At 44.8% G+C, this 25,780-nt stretch overlaps 1 protein-coding gene across 7 annotated transcripts in view; it reads left to right on the forward strand.

Annotated features, from left to right (window-relative positions):
- The window catches only part of LOC147706439 (tyrosine-protein phosphatase non-receptor type 6-like), a 247,846-nt gene that overhangs the window by 14,664 nt on the left and 207,402 nt on the right, over positions 1-25,780 (forward strand). For 4 of the 7 annotated variants that reach the window (XM_086932937.1, XM_086932934.1, XM_086932936.1 and 1 more), the window contains exon 2: positions 4,335-4,412. In XM_086932937.1, coding sequence (XP_086789063.1) covers positions 4,378-4,412 — 35 coding nt within the window. In that variant the 5' untranslated portion in view covers positions 4,335-4,377. Of the gene's footprint in view, positions 1-4,334; positions 4,413-9,719; positions 10,042-25,780 lie in introns of those variants that run through there. The other 3 variants (XM_086932940.1, XM_086932938.1, XM_086932939.1) reach the window with 3 other exon arrangements.

Genomic DNA, 25,780 nt, shown 5'->3' on the forward strand with positions numbered 1-25,780 from the left:
AATGCTTGTTACTTTCTGTAATCTTCAACGATTGCCCCTACCCTAATCTTTAAGCAGTAAATAGTAGGAGATGAGGGGCTAAGAGGGTCAACCTGTTGATGTCATCAGGGGTTGAAGGGTACATGATTTCATTTCTTCTACCGTAGCATTTTGGAGAATCGAAGTCCATGTCCTTGATGAGTTTGGATTCTACTTTCTGGGCCTTTTGCAACTGCAGGGACAGTTCTTACGGTGTCCTACAAGTAGAGAACTGGAGTTTTCCAACTTGTTTCTAATGGGTTCAGGCTTCCGATGTGGGCAATTCTTTGTCTAACGCAGAAGTGGTGTCTTTTAGAACGGCCTGTGTTGGTTAACCTGGTTTATTCTTTTCTTTCATACTTAACAGGTAGTATTTTGAGCCCTGTTGTGATAAAGTGAGTTTTATCTAAGGTAAGGACCATTGTTGGGTGATGGTGTACCGTGGAGGAAGTAGAGTTGCTTTTTGCTTTTCTTGCTAAGGAGTGTTAGCTCGCTGCCTCCTTCTAAAGTTTACTGATAAGTACATGGCGGTTGAGTAAGTCGTATATCGGGCTATGTGGAGGTTTAATTATGCAAGCAGATTTTTCCTTAGATTATTGACCTTAACGTTGTTCGCAGTTTCCTGATTCCCCTTCAACACCCAAGTGTAGGAGTGGCCCGCCACCATGCTACCCCCCCCCCCCCCCCCCCGCTCCTACGCTGCCAAACCTCACCGTCGGCCACCATACAGATTACGAGTTACCTTGTGGTCTGGCAGGTGGACCTTTGGCCTTCCCATAGCAAGTTCCTATTAAAAAGGCTCCGGAATTGGAGCTGTCCATGCCTGCAGGAAAGGGGGTGCATGCAAACGGGGGCACACCATGCACCCCCCTGCATGCATCCCATGGCTCTAAGGCAACAGGGACCCATTTTTACTTCACTGCCACAGTGTTCATGGCTGCTACACTACCATGAAAACTGTGGTGGTGAGGAAACTCCAAATATGCTTTGCAGTTTTGCAGCAGCACCACCTAGCATATTGGAACCTCTGACCACCACGCCACCGATCATGGATCCCTGGTGTTTGCGGTGGTCCTATGTCGGTCCGATGGTCGTGGTTGTAATACGGTGGTTGGACCGCAGTGGGGCAGTCTCCACTGCCACCGTACCTCAACCGCCAGTTTGGTGGTCTAATGGACTGCCAAACTCATAATTAGGGCCTAAGTACTCACAAGGGAAAGTTATGTCGAATACCAGTGCGGAAAACGGGAGAGACAATATTAAAGCATTGCAAAAGCTTCCATTTTGGTGCATAAACCCAACTCGCATGGCTCTTTGAGCCAGTATTTTTCATTGTTTTTGTGCAAAGTATGCATAGGAAGAAAAAGCTTTTAACGTCACATACAACTAGTCTCGTGTCGTAATTCTGAGGGTTCTAACTATTGCGTCATTTAAGAAAATGGGTGAACGTGGCTAGGATTGTAGTATGATGCTTGTTGTGATGGTTTTGATGAAGTTTTAATCAACCAGAAATATTATCTGATGTCCACCTGGGTACAAAGGAGGTCATGGATGCTTCTGAAATTCCCTTTTGGTTTGGGTCTGTTTTGTAAATTCCAGTGATCAAAGTCACCCTTGGGAGCTGGCAAGAACAGCATGACCAGTATGAAGCTGACATCCTTCTCCGCTAGTATAAGCAATTAGGCATTCACATCTATGCGTGGCTGCATTGTACTGTGTCCTAGACTGATAGCTTGATTGCTAGTGTCCATGGGGTCTGTCCTTCGGCATTTCGAGGACATTGTCAATGAAAGCTATGCTCGACGTTAGTCCATCAATGACCAAGTTTTCCTGGTCCAGAATAGTTTTCTTTTAGCTGTAGTTGATCATGGCTGAAGTATTGGTGAAGGCGTAAGCAATGCTTTTCCCAGCAGAATGGTATATCATACACTCATTAGTAGGGGTAATTTCTTGCCTGACTCTTTAGTGGTTACGGTCTTCTCCGTTGAGTTGGGATGGTGCTTGGATGTCAAGGTGAGTTGTGGAAGTGGTTGGTTCTAAGGGTGACGTTCTTTAGTTGACTATGGTTATTGGCAGTCCATGTTGGTGATATCGGTCCTGATATGGTTTATGTTGTCCATCATGCAACTACAAAGAGCCTTGTATTATGTTTGTGAGCATGGGAGCAGGTGGATGTACTGTGTGGCACAACGTAAAATTGCCTCTTTTTCTAGGTAACTGGTCATGGCTAGCATTCTGGGATTTTTTTGTCTCTTTCTCAGGTGATCAGCCAAAAGGACATGTTCCTCGACTAGGAGTTTCTGTGCCTGGGAGTTTGTGTTCTTTGCTTCCAGGGGTGACCAGCCTGGGAGTGAGATCCCTGTTGTTGTGGGGTCACCAGTTTAGAACTGTGGCTTCTCTTATTCTGGGTGCCCAGTCTGAAAGCGAACTCCCTGCTGTTGTGGGGTGAGCAGTCTAGAAGTGTGACTTCTCTTATGCTGGGTGAGGTGACCAGCCTGATAGTGAACTCCCTGTTGCTGTGCGGTGACCAGTGTGGAAGAGTGGCTTTTCTTATTCTGGGCGACCATCCTGGGATGGTCTTTGTTTTCTTGAGTGTCCTGTACAGGGTCTTTTTCCCCCTCTTCTAATGGGGTATCCATTCTGGGAGTCTCCATCCTCTTCTGATGGGGTATTCAGTCTGGGTGAGTTCATTTTCTTCTGTGGTGTCTGGTCGGGGACTTTCTTTCTTATTGTAATTTGACCAGTCTGGGAAATTCTCTTCCTCCGATGTAGTATCCCACCAATGAGGTTCATCTCTTAATATGAGGTATCCAATCAATGAGATATTCTTCCTGTATGGGTTTCTGGTCTAGGTTTTTGCCTCTTCCTCTTCGGTGCAGTGTCTGCGGTGGACATACCACTTTTCTGTCTTTTTTTGTCTCTGGGGTCTCTCGTGAGATTCCCCACATGGGACTGTTAGAAAGTGCTCTATTTTTTCATGGTTACCCCCAATTTTTGCAAAACTGCTGATGTACTTTAGCTGAGCTTGCCCTGGGTTCCTGCCAAACAGGTACCTAGGGCCTATGTTCTTTCCCGAAACTGCATTGAGACAAAATCCAGTTGGGACTATTTGGCCACAGTTCATTCCCTTTTAAATGGTACCATAGGTACCATGGGTACTGGGGCCAGGGAAGATCTCTAAGGGGTGCAGCACTTATTGTGCCACCCTTAGAGGCCCTGGACCTTTACAAACACACACACTGCCATTGCAAGCTGCATGTTTTGGTGCAGAACAAAGTGAAGAGTCGACATGGCACACCTGTGTGCCATGGCTACAACCCACTGCCCTGGCAGAGGTCAGCCACCCTACCAGCTGGGTTTACTATACCAATGCTGAGGGAATCACACTCGTCAACTCTGGGCATTAAGCTTGCCTCATCTCTACAACGCCCCCCCCCCCCCCCACAGACGCCGGGGATGCCTGGCTTCACCTTGGAGATACCCAAAAGGGACCATCTCACAGGGAAAGCCAGGACGGGTTCCCCAGCGGTCTTCAGCGACAGGACGCTTACGGGCAGCAGTGCTCTTTACAAATCCATCACATTTACATTTACATGTCTACAACCCACTGCCCTGGCATAGGTCCGCCACCCTTCTAGCTGGGTAAACTATACCAATGGTGAGGTTAAAGGTGCATGAGCCCTGTACATCTACAGTGTCTAAGCCAATTCTTTAACATTGTAAGTGCAGTAATGCCATTAAGTGTATATGGTAATAGGAGTTTGTTATTACGAACTCCACAGCACAATAATGGCTTTACTGAAAACTGGGAAGTTTGGTATTAAGGTTACACTGTAGTCCTTGTTAGGAAAGCTAACACATCTGCACAATTTGGAGAAGTTTATTCTCAAACTGTTTATTGTATATCTTTTTTTGTCCCAGAGATGTTGCTGTTTACAAGGATTATTAGTTTCAGCCAACTCTGTGTTCTTGTCGCATTATGGCCACAAGATGAGTGAGGGTTCTTATAGACGGACAGGGTTTTAACCAGGCATAGCTGACACTTGACCTGGTGAATTTAGTAGTATCTGGAAAAACAAGAATACATTTTGTTGAACTAGTGCTGGGCAGAGGTACATTGTGTGACTGTGTTGTTACAGCTGTCAAAATTCCGAATAGACATAATGAAAATAGAAAATGGTACATCACGTATTGCCTTTGCACATCCTGGAGTCTGTATTCTCCTTTTATCCACTTGGTTTTGAGGACAGGTAATTTCATTCATTTTATTTTGGTATGGTTCATTTACTTTATATTTTTTCTTTTGTTTCCCTTAGAGATTACTCGTCTCCATTCTACTTCTATCTGAATGAGGCAGTGATGCCTCCCACGTTGAACTACATGTTACTAAGCAGGTGAGAATCTCTACAAACAAACACCTTATTGTTCCTTCTTGTTTGTGCTTTGCTGCAGCGAGGGGGCGGGTGCCAAGGAGAACCACTGTGATTCAAAGGTAGTAAAACTACCCGGCCTGGGTTATTGATCTGCCCTTCTAATCCTAACCTTTTCTTGCCAGTTCTTAAAAATTCTATTCTCAGGTGTGATTTATAAATTCACCCATCCTTTGTTTTGTTGTTGTTGCAGTTTTCCCATAATGGGAACACCCAAGGACATTAGAGCTTTTTACGTAAACACCAGCTTACATTTCATATTTATATGTGTTTTTTTTGGATGGGGAGATTTGCCTAGACCCACAGAATGTAGAGCCAAGGCCAGGACTTAAACCTGGGTTTCCAGTTCCAAGGTTGTGAATCTGACATTTAGGCTCACATGTGCCCCATCCGTCCACTCCTTTATTTTTCAGCTGCAGCCAGCCATAAACCCAGACACCCGTCCCATGTGGACCACAGTGACCCCCAGTTCCACAGCTGCTAAAGTATCAGACACGCTGCTCCGGATGAGACCCCATAACTAGGTACAATATTACTAAGGCTCCCTGTTTTCCGTTTTTACTGATTTTAACAGATAAATACAGACAGAAAACATTTATTTTCTTGTCTGTATTTATTTTTTAATTGTGGAATATAACGAAAATTGGGTTACTTTTTGAGTAATTTTAAATACTGTCTGCCATGACTGCCTGGCCAATAGATGTCTGTATTGATAGATAAGGGGGGGTAAAAAAAGAAAGGAATTTTAGTAAAGAGGCTTAACGGCAGTAGATATGCAGAAAGTTGATACTGAAATTTGCTAATTTTGATATAAGAGTACTGATTTATCTTCTGTAGTTGTTCACACCACTGAAACCTGGGAGACATTCAAGCATGAGCACATATTTATCGGTTAAATCAATGTGAAAATATACTAATTTCAGCTTACTTTTTCAACAAAACATGAAATAAATATGGATCAATACAGATAACATTAGCAAAAAATAAATATGGATAAACACAGATGGAAATGGCAAAAACATAAATACAATAAAACCGGGATCCCTAAATATTATCATCAAGGCCTTGTGAACTAGACCCAGTACTGGAGAAAAGGGCTACTTAATTGGATACAATTGGTACGTAGACCTGGGGCAGTTCATGAGAGTTGAGTAGGCATTCTAGGGCAGTATGTGAAGAGGAGGGCAATTCATGATTACTGAGGGGGAAAATGATGGGATCTGCTGGGGCAGTTCTTTAACACACATGGGATATTCTGGAGCGCTGGGAGCCATCCCATGAGCATCAGAGCTGTTCCACAAGACGGGACCGGGATTCACTGCCACAAAGTTTACTTGGTATGTTCCCACACGACATTCCAATGGGGTAAATGTTGTGGTTCTCAGAGTCGAAAGTAGTAGATGGGGTGAGAGAGCTTTCTCCCTAAACACTGCAAACTTATGGAACTCTTTGCCAATAGAGATCAAAACAGTAGAGAGGCACATCTTGTTTAGAAAATATATCGAGACCTGGCTCTTCTCTTTAGAGATGTCCTTGTCTGGTTTGAGTCGCGAATTCCCTTATAAGTTGTCTTTGATGTAGCGCCAAGAACGTTGGGTATAAGTGTGCTCTATAAGTATTTTTCCAGTTCATTTCATTTTATTTTATTTCTGGACTCAAATGTATTGAGTCTGGAACCATCAGTTTACATGGTGCGGCTGTGCACCTGGTAAAACCACCGGTACAGAGGGCTGGGGGCTGTAAGGGGGGGGAGCTGGATCCCTTCCTGGCCTCCCCATCACCATAGAGGGTACAGAGAGTGCTCCCCACTCAAAGATGTCTAAGTCTCCGTAGCCATAAAGGCGCCCATCATTCCTGGACTTGCACAGGCCTTGGGATCAGAGAATGAGGTTCCAGCAGCAGGGACATCTTAAGGATTTTGGGGGCCATGGGCCAAACGTATTTTGGGGGCCCCTGTTTGGAACAGTTTTGAATTTGAGCCAATTTCAGCTCTTTCATGCTCTGTATGACTAGGTCACTGACAGTGCACAGGTACACTGGTCTAAATTCTAAATGTTTTTACATCTAATATTCAGGGATAGTGACTATGGGCCAGATGCATCAAGCACTTTTTGCCTTCGCAAACGGCCAATTCGCTGAATCAGCTGTTTGCAAACGCAAAAAAATGCTTTTCTGATACAGCAAACCCTATTTTGCAAAATGGGTTTGCGATTTGCTACTAGGAAGGGGCGTGTTTAGGGCGTCCCTTCCTAATACCAAATCACATCGGTATGCATTCGCATTTCCCCACCTACCAATTCACAAATGGGAAAGGGTCCCCAAGGGACCCCTTCCCCTTTGTGAATGTCTGTAAATGCATTTTCTAAGAGCAGGCAGTGGTCCTACGGACTGCTTGCTCTTAGAAAATAAAAGGAAAAGTTTTAATTTTCTCTTTTGTAAAGCATCCCGTTTTCCTTTAAGGAAAACGGGCTGCTTTACAAAAAAAGGTTGCTTTATTTAAAAGCAATCACGGACATGGTGGTCTGCTGACCCCAGCAGGCCACCATCCACAAGATTTTTGAGATTCCCACGGGGTAGCAAATTCCAACCTACCTCATTAACATTCATGAGGTAGGTCATTTGCGATCCCCTATGAATTGCAGAAAGTGTTAAATACACTTTCATGCATTCCATTTTGCAATTTTCTAATTGCGAATCGCAATAATTCGCAATTAGGAATACGCAAAATGGATTGTTGATGCATCTGGCCCTATGTTTTCAATATTATAACACAGAAGCAGGTCACTAATATTAGCACACAAAATCTCTGGGACACCCTCCCATTTCTCAGATGCAAGGTTCTGTTTAGACCTAAAATAAACGTTGTAACGTTTGTTGCATGAAACATAAACACAACATTTCGCTGCAAAATATCTGTAACAGACTCTCACACATCACCCACTTTAAACATAAATGAAAGGAAAAAGTTATTTAAAACAATCTGTTTAAGAATTCTACAAGGGCATCAGGGCAAGACTCTGCAGAATAGAGCTGCTTCTATCAGGGGGTCCCCGGACCAGGGCCCACTTTGCCCACGCATTAAAATGCCTCGGTCCAGCAGGTTATTCCGCATTCCAGGGGCTTTAACTCGTAATCCCAGTGAACTCACGGGTAGCTGCCACCCGGGGTCTGTAGTTCTGGTATCTCCCAATGGAGTTAATGGAAAAACTGGTAACGAGGACCTGAGGGGGGAAATACCTGAGCACTGAGACGGTAAATTCAGGAGCAGTGCGTTGGTAACTCACAAACACTGAAAGGGTATTCACGAACATTGAAGGTATAAGCGGAAGAGGAATAACTGATGAACACTGACTCGTGTGGAGGCGATGGATGAATAGAGGATGGAGGGGCAGGCCATGAGCGCTAAGTACGGCAAGGGGTGACCACTAAGGGGGCAAACAATTAGGACTGAGGATTTATTTTATGAGTTAGGGGTACATTTCCGAGGAGTAGGCGAAATTCCTTTTCATTGTAGGTGAATTCTTGCTCAGTCAGAAAGCATTCTATCAACACAGGGCAAGATACTGAGCACAACAGAGAGTCTGAGACGTCAGAGGGATAATCCATATATTTTATACACACTCAGCACAGGGGTTTGGGGCTGTAGAAAACTGCACTTATCCACTAGTGTCAAGTTTATATCTGAAATTTTTAGGTGCTAGGGACTGGAGATCCAAAACCCCTCGATCTCCCGAAGACTGACAAGTCTCAAACAATCATAATTCCAAAAATGTCCAGCACTCTTTAACAAAGTGAAAGTCATCTATAACTATACAACACAATCGTAACAATTTAAAATAAACAATGTTATATCGCAGTATTCCATTCAGTGAGTCCTGGTAAATGATGAGTCTTCAGTGGACGAGTAATAAATTCTTTATTTGATTCAAAAATCGGAATTCTTTCTTCATAAAAACAAAACTGTAGCCGATGCCTGCGCGTTTCGTCCAACAAGGACTTCTTCAGGGCGGATAAATCGCTGTCTGGATTTCTCGGTGTATTTGAATAAGGATTTTACTGGTTCTTCTTATGATAATTATTTACATAAGTCACTTCCTTAGTGCATTTGGTGCAATTCTATGTCACTACTGTGCTTGTAAATTTTGGATTAGAGTCTCTCCTAATATGTATCTGATAATCTCCACGGTGGACACGACGCCACGAAGCCAGCTGTCAGACCGAATACAATATGTTGGACTTATAAAAATCCAGCGCACTACAGACTATTCACCATCGACAGCGATTTATCCGCCCTGAAGAAGTCCTTGTTGGACGAAACGCGTAGGCATCGGCTACAGTTTTGTTTTTATGAAGAAAGAATTCCGATTTTTGAATCAAATAAAGAATTTATTACTCGTCCACTGAAGACTCATCATTTACCAGGACTCACTGAATGGAATACTGCGATATAACATTGTTTATTATAAATTGTTACGATTGTGTTGTATAGTTATAGATCACTTTCACTTTGTTAAAGAGTGCTGGACATTTTTGGAATTATAATCCATATCTGTCTCCTCCTGGGTCAAAAACGTCCCTAAAATAAATTATTGTATAGAAACAAACAATGTTGAGGTGACCTCCGACCTCTGCTCTCGGAGTAGCAGGGCTTGTCAACAGCAGCTCCCATGCCCAGTTTATTCACTCGACACTAGGCCCCACTTCTACTCAAAAAGCATGAGGAGAGGGAGACAGGGGCGTGACGCAGCCCCCTCCAAGGAGGTCCCAACCTTCAAGGGGGGCTTGAATCAAAAGTCAGCGAATATCTGTGGGGCATGGGAGACTCGGGGGCTTCTCATCACGTTCCGCAGGGGGTCCCATCGGCTGTCTACCTCATGCCAGTGGGAAGGGGCTATGTGCAAATACCCCTTGTGGCGTAACGTCCGCAGCTCCTCCTGTTTCTGCTTTTAGGCGCTCCCTGGGCCGTGTCCGGCCTTCCAGGCACAAGGAAGCAGAAGTGTCAGGCAGCATGGCGCAAGTCCTTCCCGCATGCACGTCTCCTTTCTGCTTCCTGCTCTGCTCAGCCTCTCTGCCCGCCGGCCTCACCCTCCCTGGGTGAGATGATGCTAAAATAGCCCGGATCCCCCTCCGAGCAGTCGGTTTCCGATAGAGACGCCTCTGTCTCTCCTCCCTGGGCGCAGCAGCGCAATCATCACATTTGCCTGCTCCGCACTTCCCCTTCTGTGGCTTCGGTCGGCAGACACCCGGGGTGTGTGTGTTTGTACGTGCGCTACTTCTCTTCTGTCTTTTTCTGTTGTTGTGAGCCTCGGGCGCATCAGCACTCGCGTCTGAAGAGGGGAGCGAGAAAACAGAAGTAGTGGCTAGAAGAGAGCAGGCGGCGCTCCGCAGGCGGCTCACTGCGCGAGAGGCCGGGGTGCTGCTGGGTGGCAAGGGGCAGCAGGGAAAGAGACACTCAGTTTTTGCCAACTGCATCAAGAGGTGTTTCCTTTTCCGTCTCAAAGGTGACTTCACGCCAGTGGAACACAGCGGCTGGTGCTTTTCGACGTCATCCCAGAGGCGCCGCAGAAAGCTCTACCCTTTGCAGGATGGTGAGGTAAGACCGATGCAGTAGTGGGCTGTGGGGTTTGCCCCACTGTGGGGCACTGATGGTGTTTGTGGGGAGAAGAAACAACAACGTTGGTGTGAAGGTCGCAGGTTCAACAATGTTCAGGTTGACATAGGGGACACCTTGTCTGCGTTGTGGTATCAGAGTTAATGTAGTGTTGTCTGATCTTTGGCCAATCCCCTAGAGACAGGCCTTGGTCTCAATTGTAGGCCTATGGACCAATAGGGCCTGTCCCGTTCCTACTGTTTTTTGTTCAGAAGTTTGTCCAGTGGCCAGGATGGCAGCCTCGTATGATGTAGCGGACGCTCGACAGCGGGTGCGTGAGTTGTGAGACTCTTGAGTCACGAGTTGGGGATCTTGACTGGGCAGGTGATGGCACTTTGAAGAAGCAGTCTCAAACACACTGGAAAAAGTCTTCCACGCCGGTAGACCTTCTCACTGTGGTCAGACGGCTCTGGCCATGGTGGCCGTCGTAGTCCAACCCTGGACTGTGGGCCCCTCCAATTTTTTTATTTTTTTTTAACATTTATTTATTCAGACTTTGCAAACCGAGATGATCAATACAGCATATGCAATGTACAGGTAGATACATAATTGACGGATCATGAAGAGCAGAGAAGGAGGATAAAAAACAAAAACAAGAAGAGCACAACAACGGAAATGCACAGAGCATAATGTAAAGTAACAGCCACAGCAGTGATAAATTAACAGGATTCATACATGAAAGGTCACCACTAACATAGGGAAATATCTATGCAGAGGCGGAAGTTACATTGCAATGCTGCAAAATGTAGGCGATACATATGAATGAGTAGGAACCTCCAATCTTCCAGTGGGAGACAGTCTCACTCTGTGGAAGGCACTCTAGCAGGACGAAAAGCAGTTTCAACCCACGGTGGGCAGCAGTTTTAGGCGGCAGATGGTTGCCTCATATTCCGCATGAGGTCCCGCTCTCTGAAACTGTTCTCACGTGCTTGAGGTGGGCTGAGCGGATTTAGGAAGAGTGACCATGTGATAGACCGAGTCCAGGACCCAAAGCGCCTTTCCTGCATCCATGCAATGTGAATACAACCGTTCTGGAGAACAGGAACTAAAAAAGAATCAATAAACATGTTATAGACGTTTCATCTAAGATCTGTCAACGGGCGAAAGGAAATGGTTTTGCAACGGGCAGCATTAGAAATGTTGCCGCCCTGGCGCGTTTCAAGTTGGGTTGCCGGTGAAGGGGCCGTCAGGTGACGCATGTCGCAATAGATTTCGAAACCTCTGCTGACCTGTTAAGCAAACATTTTGGATTGCCTATTGTTGATGAATGTTAGAAATTCGGACTAGTGGAAGAGAACTGTTCTTTTCCTTTATCTGAAGGGCCCTTCTCAGGCAAAACCCCAGCATGGAATGTTGACTTTCAGGATATGAGGGCCCCAAAATGTCTGACATTACCCAACCAGGCCTGGACAGATCAAAAACATATGGAAGATGTTTGCCTTTGCAGCGTGGCACAGACTTCAGAGACATGAGATGCTGCCCCCGCCTTCAGTTAGTCCTAGTGCATAGTATGGGATGGGCATAAAGATATAGGTGCATGAATTCAGGGCCCAGCCAGACATCCCCTCTAAGACATGTATCAAAGGTAGAAGCCCAGAGCCCTCTCAAACAAATGCAACAAACACCGTGCACAACCAGACCGTCCCTCTCAGCCGCTCCATATGCATGAACCCAAGGGCCCGCATAGCCTGTCTTTACCAGCTACGCTACCACCTAGATACAGGAGTCTAGTGCCCAGTCCGCCTTTTCCTCTTAGACATGAGTCTTCTCACCCTGTCCTTCCAAGGCATTCTGCTGTACAAATGCAAAGAATACGGTGCACAACCAGCCTGTCCCTCTCTGCAGATGCAGGGAATCCAGCGCTTACAGGGTGTAACCCTACCAGTCATGCTCCCATCTAGATGCAAGGAATCTAGTGCCCAAGCAGCCTTTCCTCCCCACGCATGGTAGTGACTGGGATCACAAGTTCTACTCAACCAGTCACTCCCGAGTAGAAGCTCATAAAAATACAGGGGACCCAGGATCCCACCCCGCTGTCCCTTCTAGACTGGAACTGTATCGATACATGGAAGCCGGTGGCGTATCAGTCTCCTCTTCTCAGTCATGGTGCCACACAGGTGCATGAAATCAGAGGTTGTTCCTGCAGGCTCCTATCTGACAGGCTGTAGCACAGATACAAAGAATTCAGAAACATAGGACACCTCCTCTTTCAGGATACTGCCATACAGATACAGGGAATCAAAGGCAATCCCGGCTTATGCCTCCGAGGCACATTGCCACTGAGGTGTATGGAATCTATCTCTCTCCGGTGTGCTAACATACAAATGCAGGGTCCTATGAAGATGGCTAAGCGCTCTATTATTTAAAAGACCATGGCATTATTCAGTTTTAATCATACTACACAGAACCCCTGAAGTTCAAAGAACAATCTCAATAATATAAATTCTTCCTTAGGTGTATTTGGATTTTTTGTCTTCTCTTTATTCATGATCTCAGTCTTCTTCCATCAAAATTAAAGACGTCAGTAGCCAACGCATTTCGTCCAAAAGAACTTCTTCAGGGCTTCATTTTAGAGCTGTTTTGGTTGAAGAAAGCAATTTCAACTTTGTTTTATCAATTTTCATGGGAGAAGCTTATGTCTTGGATCCTGTACTAAATGGAAGTCTTCAAGAAGAGTTATTTTAGAATTGACTGTCGTCAATTTCATGTTTCTTATGGCATTTGAGGAGTGAGATGGCTCAGACTCGGCATAGTAACGGAAAACAGCATGCACCACGATGTGCAGGGTCCAACCAGCTTGTTCTCAGCATACATTACAGCAACACAGATATATAGTGAATGCAGAGACACAGCAAGCGTGCCCCTGCCAGACATGCTGCCATATAGTTACTGGCAATGCAGGCCCCAACAAGCCTGACCCTCTCAAACACCCTGCCATACAGATTTGGGGGAATTAGGCCCCAGCGGGTTGTTGCTCCCAGAAATTGATTCTGTGTGGATATAAGGGCATCAAGGACAGATTCAGGTCTCCCCTCCCAGCCATGCTGTCATAGATACGGAGGACCTAGGTATTTTGTTTTCGACTTTTCCTCCAGGGAGCGGTCGTATAGAGATGCGGTGAGTCTTGCGACCGCCAACGCACACCTTCAAGCTCACTAATGCACAGTTAAAGTCTTGTGAAATTGTGTTCATTGAGCAATGTGACATCCTTTACCCTACAGAGACTGTATTCTTCTTGGAGTGTTATGCAGTTGTTCAAGGGATTGTCTTCTACACAATGTTTGACAGTGCGTTCATTTAGTTCTTACTCCGCTTCTTGGCTAAGCCTTCATTAAGAACTGTGGGCTTCTGCAAAAAATGATAATGATTTAGGTATTTGACATAGCACCAGGTTAGTTTTAAAGAGGACCCAAATATGGTTTTCTACGTACAAATCCAATTTTTTTGAGTCAGAAATCTTTTACAGACTCTTACAAGGGACTGTGACTGTAAATCCATTTGCAGGATTGAAGGATTGCGTTGTCCCATCCAAATTGCAAATCGGTATCTTATGTATCAGTGGTGTACGAGCGGAATTCTGGTCGCAAACCATTGAAAAATTACAGACTCCCAAGTTGGAGTAGTAGCCCTTTTGGCAAAAGGGAAGGGTCCATTTTGGTCCACTTCCCTTATGTGAATTTCGAAAAAGGTTTCGGGAGGATACCACTTTAAACTTTCTAAGCAACTTTTCAAAAAAGATATATATACATTTTTTTTAAAACCATCCCCATTTTCTTCAAGTAATACGGGCTGCTTTAAAAAACATTTCTTTTCATTAAGGCTATCACTGACCCGTGCAAGCCACCATCCTTATCAAACCTATCTATCAGAGTGAGTCGTAATTTGCAGTATGAATATTAATGAAGTAGGTAAGACTGTGACCCACTTCGATCCAAATTTTGAAAACCATCCTATTGATACATTGGTCTGATCAATATATTGCACATTTCTCATGAAAATAGTGGTCGGGTTTGGAGCCAGTTTTTGAGACCAGTATTGTAGTGCATCTGGCTGTAAGGTTCGTTTGTGGAGTTGATGGACAGACATGTTTGTAACATTGCTAGACTGCACGCTGTGCAATAGTGTCTACATATTTACACTGCATATGCTTCATTCCCACTTCTTCATAATTTGAAACTCAGGGGCATTAAATAATTTGCCGTATTTTTTTGCAGTTGCCTCAGAACCCAGGCCTTCATGTTTCAAAGTAAGCAACTTAGCTGCTTGTATGTACCACCTGCTAGGATAACAAATTGGGTATTGAGTATTGTGCAGTTAAAAAGGTATGTGAGAGGTGAATTTAAAAGAAGGAAAAATAGCAAAGGCGAGGCCGCTTTGAATTAAGAAATATCCTATAGCTGTGAAAAGCAAAACAAAAGTCCAGATGGTGAATAAGAAGACTAGTAAATATAATAAAAATCATATCTTTATTGTGAATGAGTATTTAAAACCTTTACAATATACAAAAAACCCAATCATGTTCTAAAATAGACAGATGTTAGTATAAAAACAGATTAAAAATAAATACATGAAATACCAAATTGATTTTCAAGTGCCTTCAGATACTAGCACCAAGGCTAGGATATATAGAATAGCTGCTAGATATCTTCTCAAAATCTGTCCTACTTCTGCAGAGAAACCTGTCTCTAAATTGTTTTTTTTCCTCTCTGAACACCATTACATACTTTTGGAGCAGTTTTATAGGATAAATGTCCTATTTTTCTGGTGAATGTTTGAAAGTTACATACAATAATCCTTGAAGTAGATAACACTACCCTGCTCCCGGCTGTGGGCCAATACATTCATCCACCATCAACATCCCAAAAAGAGTTGTATTCCCGGGGAGAAGTAATGCTTTTGTTCTTGAAAGTTCCTTCTGTTTGCAGATTTTGGCACCGCATGGTATTTTAAGTAATGTTATCTGCGATCATTTGTCATTATCATATGCTCTGAGGCGAGGCAAAGATGCAATGTACACCATACTTGAGGGTTGCATATGCCCCTTGCTGTACCCCCAAAATACAAATTCTTGTCTGGCAATTACTTTACAAGACATACATTTCTCTCTACATTGTTCAATCTTAAAGCTAAATCTAAAACAACATTCTAGTCTGCAATCGTTTTCCATTCCAGAAAGGGATACTGTAATACTTGTTAGTTATGGAACCCTTTTTTTTTTTTAACTATTAAGAATATCTCAAATAAAAAATAGTTGGTTATTTTTACCAGCTACAAAACCAGCATTTCCCGTTTGCAAAACCAGCACTTCCTCTGACTTAACCGACCAGTAGCAGAGCTCCAAACTGAAGATGCTGATTTTAGAAATGATTTTGTGGCAAATGGGGCAAGAGGGTTGGACTCAAATTGTACGCGGTCCGCTACTTGACTACAGTCTGATATGCCGTCTTGACCCAGATGCTCAACTGGTTGAAGAGTCTTCGGTGGTGCTCATGTTCTTTGTTGTTATCTTTTGGTTAAATCCACTAAAAATTCAAAAAGCCAGTTGAATATACTATGCAGTACCACAAGACCTCCTATTCAGTAGCGGCACCAGTCAACGCTGGACTCTCATGCCACGAACTGGAAGGGTCTTCCCAGAGAAGCCCCTGCCTCAGTAAGACCTTTGAAACGATGCCGGTTGATGCTTGTATCTGTTGTATTTGACAGCCTTTCTTCCTTTCTGTATTGTTTAAGAATCTGGCGGATATAACACGATTATATATTAAATTAATAGTTTATTATCTGTCATCTATATTTACAATGCAAACTTTACACAAAATCTCACAAGTATAACCCTCCCAATAGAAATGCTAATATTGATTTTTAGGATAGATTAGAACTCTCCCAAAAAGTATATATTGCCATATTTACTGTGTAAATAATTGAATTCCACAACGATTCAACTACCAGGTCTGTGTTATCAATTGAATTGTTTCTTAGATATTCTGTAATAAAAGCACCCAGAGACACTTTTAGGTACTTAGAGGTAAGCTTTTTTACGAGTTTCAGATTCACCCACCGGAATGGCAGTGCCTGCCAACTCTGACCGGCTGTGGCTTACATAGCCACTCCCCTATGTGCTCAAAGGCCTTTACAAGACTTCAGGATTTACAACGATACCCATATAGTTTGTATTCTGTGTTCTTTCAGGGTTTCTTTGATTACATACAATTGCAGGATAATGTGCACCCTTTTTAAAATACACAATATGCCAGTTTACAGGAGTATTAAACAAGTTGTTTTATTAAATAAACCACTCTTGCTCTTGGGACACTTTTGGTGAATCTGTGTTTTTAAATGTATTATTTTATTTCTGAGTTTAAAATAGTGAACCATTGATTATCTATCTATCTATCTATCTATCTAGATATAAATATAAAATTATAATTAGGTACAACGTTTTTATAGGAAAAGCGTTTTTGTTTTGCCAATAACTTTGGTGCCGCTTGACGAATCTTCACAACATTTTCACAAAACTTCCCCATTTTGGTTCAGCTGCTGTGTTTTACCAATGTTATGTCTTAGGGGATTTTTCATTTTTAGGTCGAGCTGGAGTAAGCATCCGTAGGATGCTCCAGTCCAGCTCGACAACTATAGTGATTGAATTACGGGGGAATAGGAGGACAAGAGGGTGCCACGCGCTTTAACTTGTGGATTTGACCTCGTGCACGCGCACGTCGGCTCCGTCCACATTCACAAGAATTCCCGCGCCGTGCACATCCCCACACATACCCACATGCATGCGCATACACACACACAGACACTCGCTCGCACACACTCTCTCCCTCCCCCCCGCAGTCATCACACACGCATACATACACACGCACGCATACACACAGACTCCAAGACACATACACACACACGCTCACACACATACAGAGCCCCCCGCCGCCCCACGCACACACACATGCCTCCCGCCCTCGCAGCTCAGCAAAGGCCCCCACTCACCGGTACTCGTCTCCAGGCGAGGGCTCCTTGCAGGCGGCGGCGGTGTCATCCTTCTGTGCGTGCGAGGCTCTCACCTCGCGGGAGCCCGCCCGGGCTTCCGGTGCGTCTTCACGTCCCGCCCCCGGCCTGCCTGACTTCCGCCCGGGATTGTAAACCTTGTTCTTACAGGAAGCCGGTGCATGTTCCCGCTTTTGATAAAGAACCAGGTTATGGAACATTTCGAGGGACATATGTGTGGTTTAATTTCCTGGCACTGAGCTGGGCTCGCGGGAGGTCCGGCCTGGAGCGTGGTGCCGAGCCTGTGCTTAATCATGGCGCACAGAACTTTTTCTTCTTGTCCACTCGTGTTAGTACATATGTACATCTGCTTGCATGATCCTAGAACATATAGTATGGGTAAAACACAGTGTTTCAGTGAAGGACACATTGGGTTCTTGTAAATCCTTTTGCTCTCATTGGCGGCACATACACTACATTACCCACAAGCCTTCAATCAGGAGCACATTAGCAGCGTTCGCAAACTCTTTAAATTTTAGTATGGTATCCTTCAGCGCTTACTCAATACGGCACGTCAGTTCTTTTGAGTCGGCGGTTACATCGGCAAGTTAATATTCACACGACAGAAGAGGTATGTTTAACAAATAATGGGCAAATGGGCTCAAGCACGTTATAATGATAAGTCTAAGTATTTACAGGCACCACTTGTTTTAGAACTTGTGCCCTGATCGGTATGACACTCAGCTGAAATGCCCAGGAGTCCGCCATGCCCCGCCTCTGTTCTTACGAGCATTTATTTTAGGACTGTTGCAAGAGAGAAGGGCCCTGGAATTCCCCGTCCGCCCATTTCCCAGTTCTAGGCATAAATTGTTGTCTTTTTAACTGCGCCACAAGAAGCCTGACTTCAGAAATCCCATTTCCAGCGTTCTCCCGCCTGGTCACACTCCACCGTGGCACAGGTGACCGGGCTCTGCGGGCTGTAAACTGGCCTTATTGCTTGATTAAAAGAAAACTGCACTGGGAATACCCTTCCCCTCCCCACACCACCATGCCGTAGCGTAGCCCATTCACCCCCCATACGCAGGGTGTCCAGACCGGACAGAAAGGCCAAGGGTGAGGAGACTTGTGCCTAGGGCCAAAACCCCTGCCCTGTTGCATCCCTCAGTGAGGAAAATGCCGGCCTCGTGTTCTGGAACCAAATGCTCCCCTTGCTCAGAATAACGCAGTAATAATAAGCTATCTTTAGACCCTTCTCGTCGCCCACACCGACGGTATTTGCAGAAAAAATTCCCATCCAAGGCATTCCTGTGGAGTTGCATACCACCGCTGCGGCCTCGCCAGAGGTATGGAGGCCTGCAAAAGGGAATACAGCACAACAAGGCAGTGTGACCGGAAGTAGCACTGGACTGCAATACGGTGTGCTTCACTGCCATACGGTAGGTACCCTGCCACACTGGACTGTGGTACTGTATTGTGTTCCGCAAGAAATAGCTGTGCTGTGTGTAGTTTCTAGGCTTGTGCTACAGTACATCACACTGTGTTGCAATAAAGTTTACCACAATTTAAAATGATGCGTCACAATATGCTATGTTACAGTCCAGTATGTTGTAATTCAATACAGTGTTTGTACATAGAAAGGTATGCAATACATATAAACTGTTGTAGGGCCCAATGCTTAAATGCGCTAGACTGCAGCAGCAAGGGAGACTGCACCGTAACCTAATGCACTGTACTATGCAGAATCTCAACGCAATACAATACAATACACTGCACTGTGCTATGAGACGCAGGGTTGTACTGCTGCACACCGCACCACAGTGCATAAGACGGTCTTGCAGTACAATCTGCTGTATTGCCAAACCGTACTATGCTGGAGTGTGTGTATAGTATTAATTGCCACTTGTTTTGATGCAATACGCTATGCTGTTGTGCAGTGTGCAGGACTGCACTCATAGCATGCAAGCATCCATATGCTGCGATGCAGTTGCTGCAAAACATCATACAGCTCTGCAGTACAGTATAACACATGAATATGCTGCTTTTTTGTATGATACTGTGCTTCAGTACATTATGCAGCTCTGCAGTACGTAGGACTAAAATGCGCTGCTGCACTGCAATGTGCTGTATCTAGTATTGAGCTGCGACAAACCGGTTCTGTGTTCTGCTGTGTTTCAGTACTCAGGACGGCAGTGGAATGGAGAATCGTCTACAATATAGAGGACCGTATTGTAAAACAGTACACTGTGCTGCCTTATGTACAACAGTGCCCCATTATACTGAATTACTCTGCTTTATATTGAGAAGCACTACATAGGCAGCTCTGGAACATATTGTGCTGCAGTCAGTAGTAATTTGCTGCAGTGTACTGCTTTGCCCTGTAATAGGCAGGACTATCCTCCAGTGAACTAACGATACTACAATACAGTGCACGGTGCTGTAACACAGTGCTATATTTTGCAATGCAGTATCCTGTGCCTTGATAGGCAGGACTCTGGCGCAATACCTAGAACCGTCGCAGAATCCACCCAGAGTCTAGGAACAGGAATGAGCCAGGGTTTATGAATCGAGAAGTTACCCTTGTGATGCCTCCTTTACTTTGTTACTTTAGTGTAGACCAGCCTTCTCCAACCAGTAGCTTGTGAGCTCTCCCGCTACCAGTAAGTAGTTCCTGTTCGTGCAGCCCAGCCTATTAAATGAGAAGCTGTTGCTTGGCTTAACTAATATGTGTGCACCCTTTGAAAATGTGTGCGATTTCAGAATTCCTACTCTGATATTCGTAGAAAATTCTTGAACTTCCTAAAAATATTCAGTGCTGAAATTTCAAGGATAGATTATGTTTCATTGGGAAGAAATATTGCTAAAACGATTATATTCATAATTTTGGCATTGCAGCTACGACTGTTACCCATGATGAGGTATTTTTTTGAAAATATGTCTGATGCACTAAGGTCCTTGCTACTGGTAATCTTGCAAAAGGTGCCCACTAAGGTTTTCTTGTCTTATGTGGTTATTAATTCAACAACAATATTTGTTATTAGCTCGGGCGACTTTTATTGAGCATAAGTAGCTCTTATTGCAGTAGAGGATGAAGACCCCTGAAACTTCATATAATACACTCAGCATTCCCTTCGACATTTCATGTCACATAGGCCACATAGAACTATAGAATTGGCAAATCAGTTCTAATTGCATTTCAGAAATTCTTTGACTTTTTGAATAAACTTCCCCATGGCACAAACTATGTCTAAGTTATTAATTTCTGTTAGAAGGTTTACTGCTTGAGCCCTGTTTTTGATATCGTGCTTTTTAAAAATTGGACATAAAAACTCTATTTGTATCTCTAGGACCTTCTGACAATCCAGCAGTACATGAAGGATATCACATGTTGTTCCCAAAGTGCAGGTGCATTTTCACTTACTGTTGTCTTTTTTCTCTTGCCTTCTTTCCTCTCTCAATTCTGATTTCCTGATTTGTCTCTTTATGCCGTTCTCTGTCATTCTTTTTTTCTTCTCCTTTCATTCATTCATTTCACTGTTTCGTTTTTTCTTCCTTTAATTTTCTTCTAATGTATCTTTTTCCTTCACCGCCTTTCTTTTGATCCTTTCTATATCTATTTATCCTCATTTATTTCTTCTATTTTCATATCCTATCTTTCTCTGCCTTATTTTTCTTTCTTTCTTTCTTACATGTTTTTCTGCACTCTGTCATCCTTCCCTCTCTGTCTCTTTCTCTCCTCTTCTAATTTTTCTCTCACATTCTCTATCTCTATTTATTTCTCATTCTTTCTCACTTTTGCTGTCTTAGAGCAAAGGGGCAAAAACTGATCCTCAGGGACCACAAATGTACACTTTTTGCAGGACAGCTCATGTGTCATCAATGCTGTGTGCTGCTTGTAGCACGAATAAGGTACTCTAAGGGCAGTACCCTACGCCCTCTATCCATCGCCCGCCCTCTATCTATCCATCGCCCTCCCTCTATCTATCCATCGCCCTCCCTCTATCTATCCATCGCCCTCCCTATATCTATCCATCGCCCTCCTTCTATCTATCCATCGCCCTCCCTCTATCTATCGCCCTCACTCTATCTATCACATCACCACAGCATCACTCAGCACCACCACAGAACCACTCAGCACCACCACAGAACCACTCAGCACCACCACAGAACCACTCAGCACCACCACAGAATCACTCAGCACCACCACAGAATCACTCAGCACCACCACAGAATCACTCAGCACCCCCACAGAATCACTCAGCACCCCCACAGAATCACTCAGCACCCCCACAGAACCACTCAGCACCACCACAGAATCACTCAGCACCACCACAGAATCACTCAGCACCACCACAGAACCACTCAGCACCACCACAGAACCACTCAGCACCACCACAGAACCACTCAGCACCACCACAGAACCACTCAGCACCACCACAGAACCACTCAGCACCACCACAGAACCACTCAGCACCACCACAGAATCACTCCGCACCACCACAGAATCACTCAGCACCACCACAGAATCACTCCAGGGCACCACAACATCACTATGCGCTACCACAGCATCACTGAATGCCACAGCATCACTCGTCGCCACCACAACATCAATCTGTGCAACCATTCAACAACAACTAGTTCAAATATGTTCTCTCAATGTTTCAAGCTTTATTACAAATGTCACAAAAAGATGTTAATATTTCACTTCTGTTCTTGGATTTTCATCACAATAAAATACACTGAACATAATCTTCACAAAAGTTATTTACAAAAGTTTAACCTATTGCCATTATAAATCATAATAACTTTTATTTAAGTATTATTAAAAAAATGAAGACATTGTTATTTGTAGTCTCAATACATTTAAGTCACGTAAATACAACAAATATTGCATTACAAATGCTATAGGTGTCACATTTGCGAAAGTTAAAACTATTGGCATTGTGAATGACAAAGCTATTAATTTCGCTATTTTCAAAACCAACACATAAATAAAATATTAGTCATTTACAATACCAATAGCTCAAACTTTCCTGATGCGAGACCTATTGCATTGCAAATGCTTGTTTAAACACTACTACTGCCCAAACCGCTGAACGGAATTGCACCAAATTTCGTAGAAAGCTAGATGCTGATCCAGAAAGCGTGCTTTTTGTGATTTGGTGTAAATCCGTTCAGTAGTTTCAGAGATATTGAAGTTAAAAAATATAGATATCTGGGATCCCAACAGCCTACTGAAACCCCACTGAAATGTGATTGGCTGCCAACACTTCTACCAGTAAGTGTTGGCAGTCATTTACATACAAGCAGCTAAGTTGCTTACTTTGAAACATGAAGGCCTGGGTTCTGAGGCAACTGCCAAAAAATATGGCAAATTATTTATTGCCCCTGTGTTTCAAATTATGAATAAGTGGGAATGAAGCATATGCAGTGTAAATATGTAGACACTATTGCACAGCGTGCAGTCTAGCAATGTTACAAACATGTCTGTGCATCCACTCCAAAAAATGAACCTTAACCCCTTAAGTGCTGATGACGGACCCGCTCCATCATCAGCTATGGGTGAGCTGTGCTGATGACGGAGCGGTTCCGTCATGGCCTGCTCGGCACGCCTGCGCGGCGCGAATTTTGCGCCTGCGCTGACGTTCTATTGAGCGGGGCGGGCCATGACGGAACCGCTCCGTCACAAGCACAGGTCAACCGACGCTGGTGACGGAGCGGTTCCGGCACCAGCATGCGGCCGCCGCACGGCCGCCCCGCCCCCTTAGCACTGCGGCGGAATAGCCGCCGCAGTGAAGGGGTTAAAGCCAGATGCACCACAATACTGGTCTCAAAAACTGGCTCCAAACCTGGCCACTATTTTCATGAGAAATGTGCAATATATTGATCAAACCAATGTATCAATAGAATGGTTTTCAAAATTTGGATCGAAGTGGGTCACAGTCTTACCTACTTCATTAATATTCATATGTAGATTGCAAATTACGACTCACTCTGATAGATAGGTTCGATAAGGATGGTGGCTCGCACGGGTCAGCAGACTAACTTGTCAGTGATGGCCTTAATGAAAAGAAATCTTTGGACTCAACTTGAAGCAGAGTCCCAGAAAAAAGTAAAAAAGAAATAAAAGGAGGCAGGATAGGAATCCCCTGACCCCCCCCCCCCCCCCCCCCCCCACAGACATGGTGAGAGGGTGGCATAGGGACCCCGCCGGGGTTTAAAAGCTTTTTAATATTAATTGTGCAATGGTTTCATGGGTGCATATTAGAAGCTTCCTATGTGTAAAAGCAATGCTGGCTCCCGCAGGAGGCTTGGAGCCGGCAGAGACCGTTGTGGCCTTCAGGCTCTCCCCGCTGTCCCCAACATTTAAAAAGTGGGTGCCCTTAGTGGGATCAGGGCACCCACACTACAGGCCGAGCCCCGGGGGATAGGGTCCCCTGAGCATAAATCGGACCCGGAGGGGGACGCGAGGCTCCCCTCCCTTTAAATAAAAAAAAAGAATAACGATGGGGACCCCGGGGCCAAGAATGGCCCAGGGAACAGGGGACACGCAACTCTCCTTCCTTAAACATACTTTTTTTTAATTGGGAAAAACCTTCCTGCAAGTCACCTGAGGCCACGCCCCTTCACTATCACTCTGCAAATGAACCTCCTGGCACAGTGGTGATTGGGGGATGAAGGCCCCTTAGATGCTTAGAGTCCTTGGGGTCTAGGAACCCCAGTGGTTAATTTGTAAAAAAAGAAGTGCCGAAGCTCTCATCAGGGGGCAGCTTCGACCAGACCATTTCTCCTGTAAGCGCTGCCTAACACAGAATCAACAAACCCTACAATTGGGAGGCATTGTGGCCTAACGGCTAGAGCTGCCGACTTCGGAGCTGGGGAATCAGGTTTGAGTCAGGGCGTCGGCTCAACATCCTATCATTCTGGGCGAATCCCTTCGTCTCCCTGTGCCCACCAAAATGAATGTGTATTTAACTGTTGCTTAAGCAGCAGTGTTGATGATTAAGTGCTGGTGCTGAGCACCGGAAACCACCGGCTCAAATTAAGCACTGAGGAATTCCTTTGCTTTCTTCCAAGAAGTCCCAGACAGTGGGATTGCTGAGAAGACTTGAAGGCTGCGCCCCCTTCTCCACCACTCTGCAATCGGGTCTCCTAGCATGCTGCTTGTTGGGGAATAATTACACTTTATTCCTGAGGGGCTCAGAACTAAAGTGTACTCCCCCCCCCCCCCCCCCCCAATCAATAGTGTGCCACAAGGCGATTTTGCAGAGTGGGGGAGAGAAGGGGTATTGCCTCTGGCGACCTCACAGCAATCCAGCTATGTGGGCCTTGCTGGAGGTAACAGAGGGGTAGTTTGCCCCCAAGGACCATCAAGAGCCAAGGGGACATCATCCCCCAACTAGTAATGCACAAGGAGGTGCGTTTGCAGAGTGGTAGAGAAAGGGGCATGGCCACCGAGTACCTCTCAGCATACCCACTGTGTGGAACTTACTGAAGGTGACAGGAGGGGTAGTTAGCCCCTAAGGACCCTCAATAGCCAATACTAGTAGTGCACCAGGAGGCACGTTTGCAGAGTGGTGGAGAAAAGGGGCATGGCCTCCGACAATTACTCAGCAATCCTGCGGTGTGGGACTTACTGGGGATAACAGTAAGGTAGTCGGCCCCCAAAGGACGTCCTTGGGGCAAACTACCCTCCTGTTACCTCCAGTAAGTCCCACACAGCCTATGTGAAAAAACGGAGTCAGTTGTTTAGGCAGATGGAGATCTATGGAAGGATTTTGCAAGTGAATCCAATTCAAGACTTCAGAGTGTGGGTGAGGTTGGGATGATCAATGGTGTTGAAGGCAACTGAGAGATCTTTCAGTATTAGTGGGCCAGGTTCACCTGGGTCCTATAGGCAGGATGTCATTGTCTTTGAATGTTTGTTTCAAATCTGATTATTGATAATACAATTCAGATAAAACAATATATCCTTCAGAACCAACATTATCTTAAAAAAAGACTAAAAGAAAGAGAGAGGGTAAAAGAAGAAAGAGAGAAGAAGTCAAAGAGAGAGACGAGGAGGAGGACAGCAGTCAGCATCTTTGAATTTTTAATGTAGCTGTCTCAATGCTGTATTGTGATCTGAAAACGCATTTGTAGTCAGGCAAGAGATGTTTAGCACTGATGTGATCTTGCAGTTGTGTGTAAACTGCTTTCTCATTGATCTTGCCAATGAAGGGTAAGGCAGTTATGGGCCGCAAGTTTGTGAGATCATCAGGGTCTATCTAATATGAGCTTCTTCAAGAGTAGGATGATCTTGAGAGCTTCTGAGAAGATGCCTTGAGTGAAGAACACATTTACAATGATGAGCAGGGGTAGCAGAGCTTCTCCAGAGAGGTCTTTAATGCAGAATGAGGGTAAGACATCAGAATTATGGGGCATGGTTTCGAGGGAGCTAATGACCTAGGCGAGGTCTTCAAGAGGCAGATGGTTGAAGGGTTACTATTGTGGGACCACTGGGTAGTTATAGTTAAGGAACGATGCAGAGGAAAAACTAAATCAATAATACATTTTCCCTTGGCATTGTCCTTTGAAATCCCTCCCCCCCCCCAACGTGGCCCCGCCGCCTCACCACTGTTACCTTCACGGACCACTGCTGAAGTTTTGCTGGGATCTGTCAAGCGGGGGCCGAGAACAAGGGTGTCCCAAAACGTGTTTT

This window comes from Lissotriton vulgaris, chromosome 7 (genome assembly GCF_964263255.1).
Source record: "Lissotriton vulgaris chromosome 7, aLisVul1.2, whole genome shotgun sequence".
NCBI lineage: Eukaryota > Metazoa > Chordata > Amphibia > Caudata > Salamandridae > Lissotriton > Lissotriton vulgaris.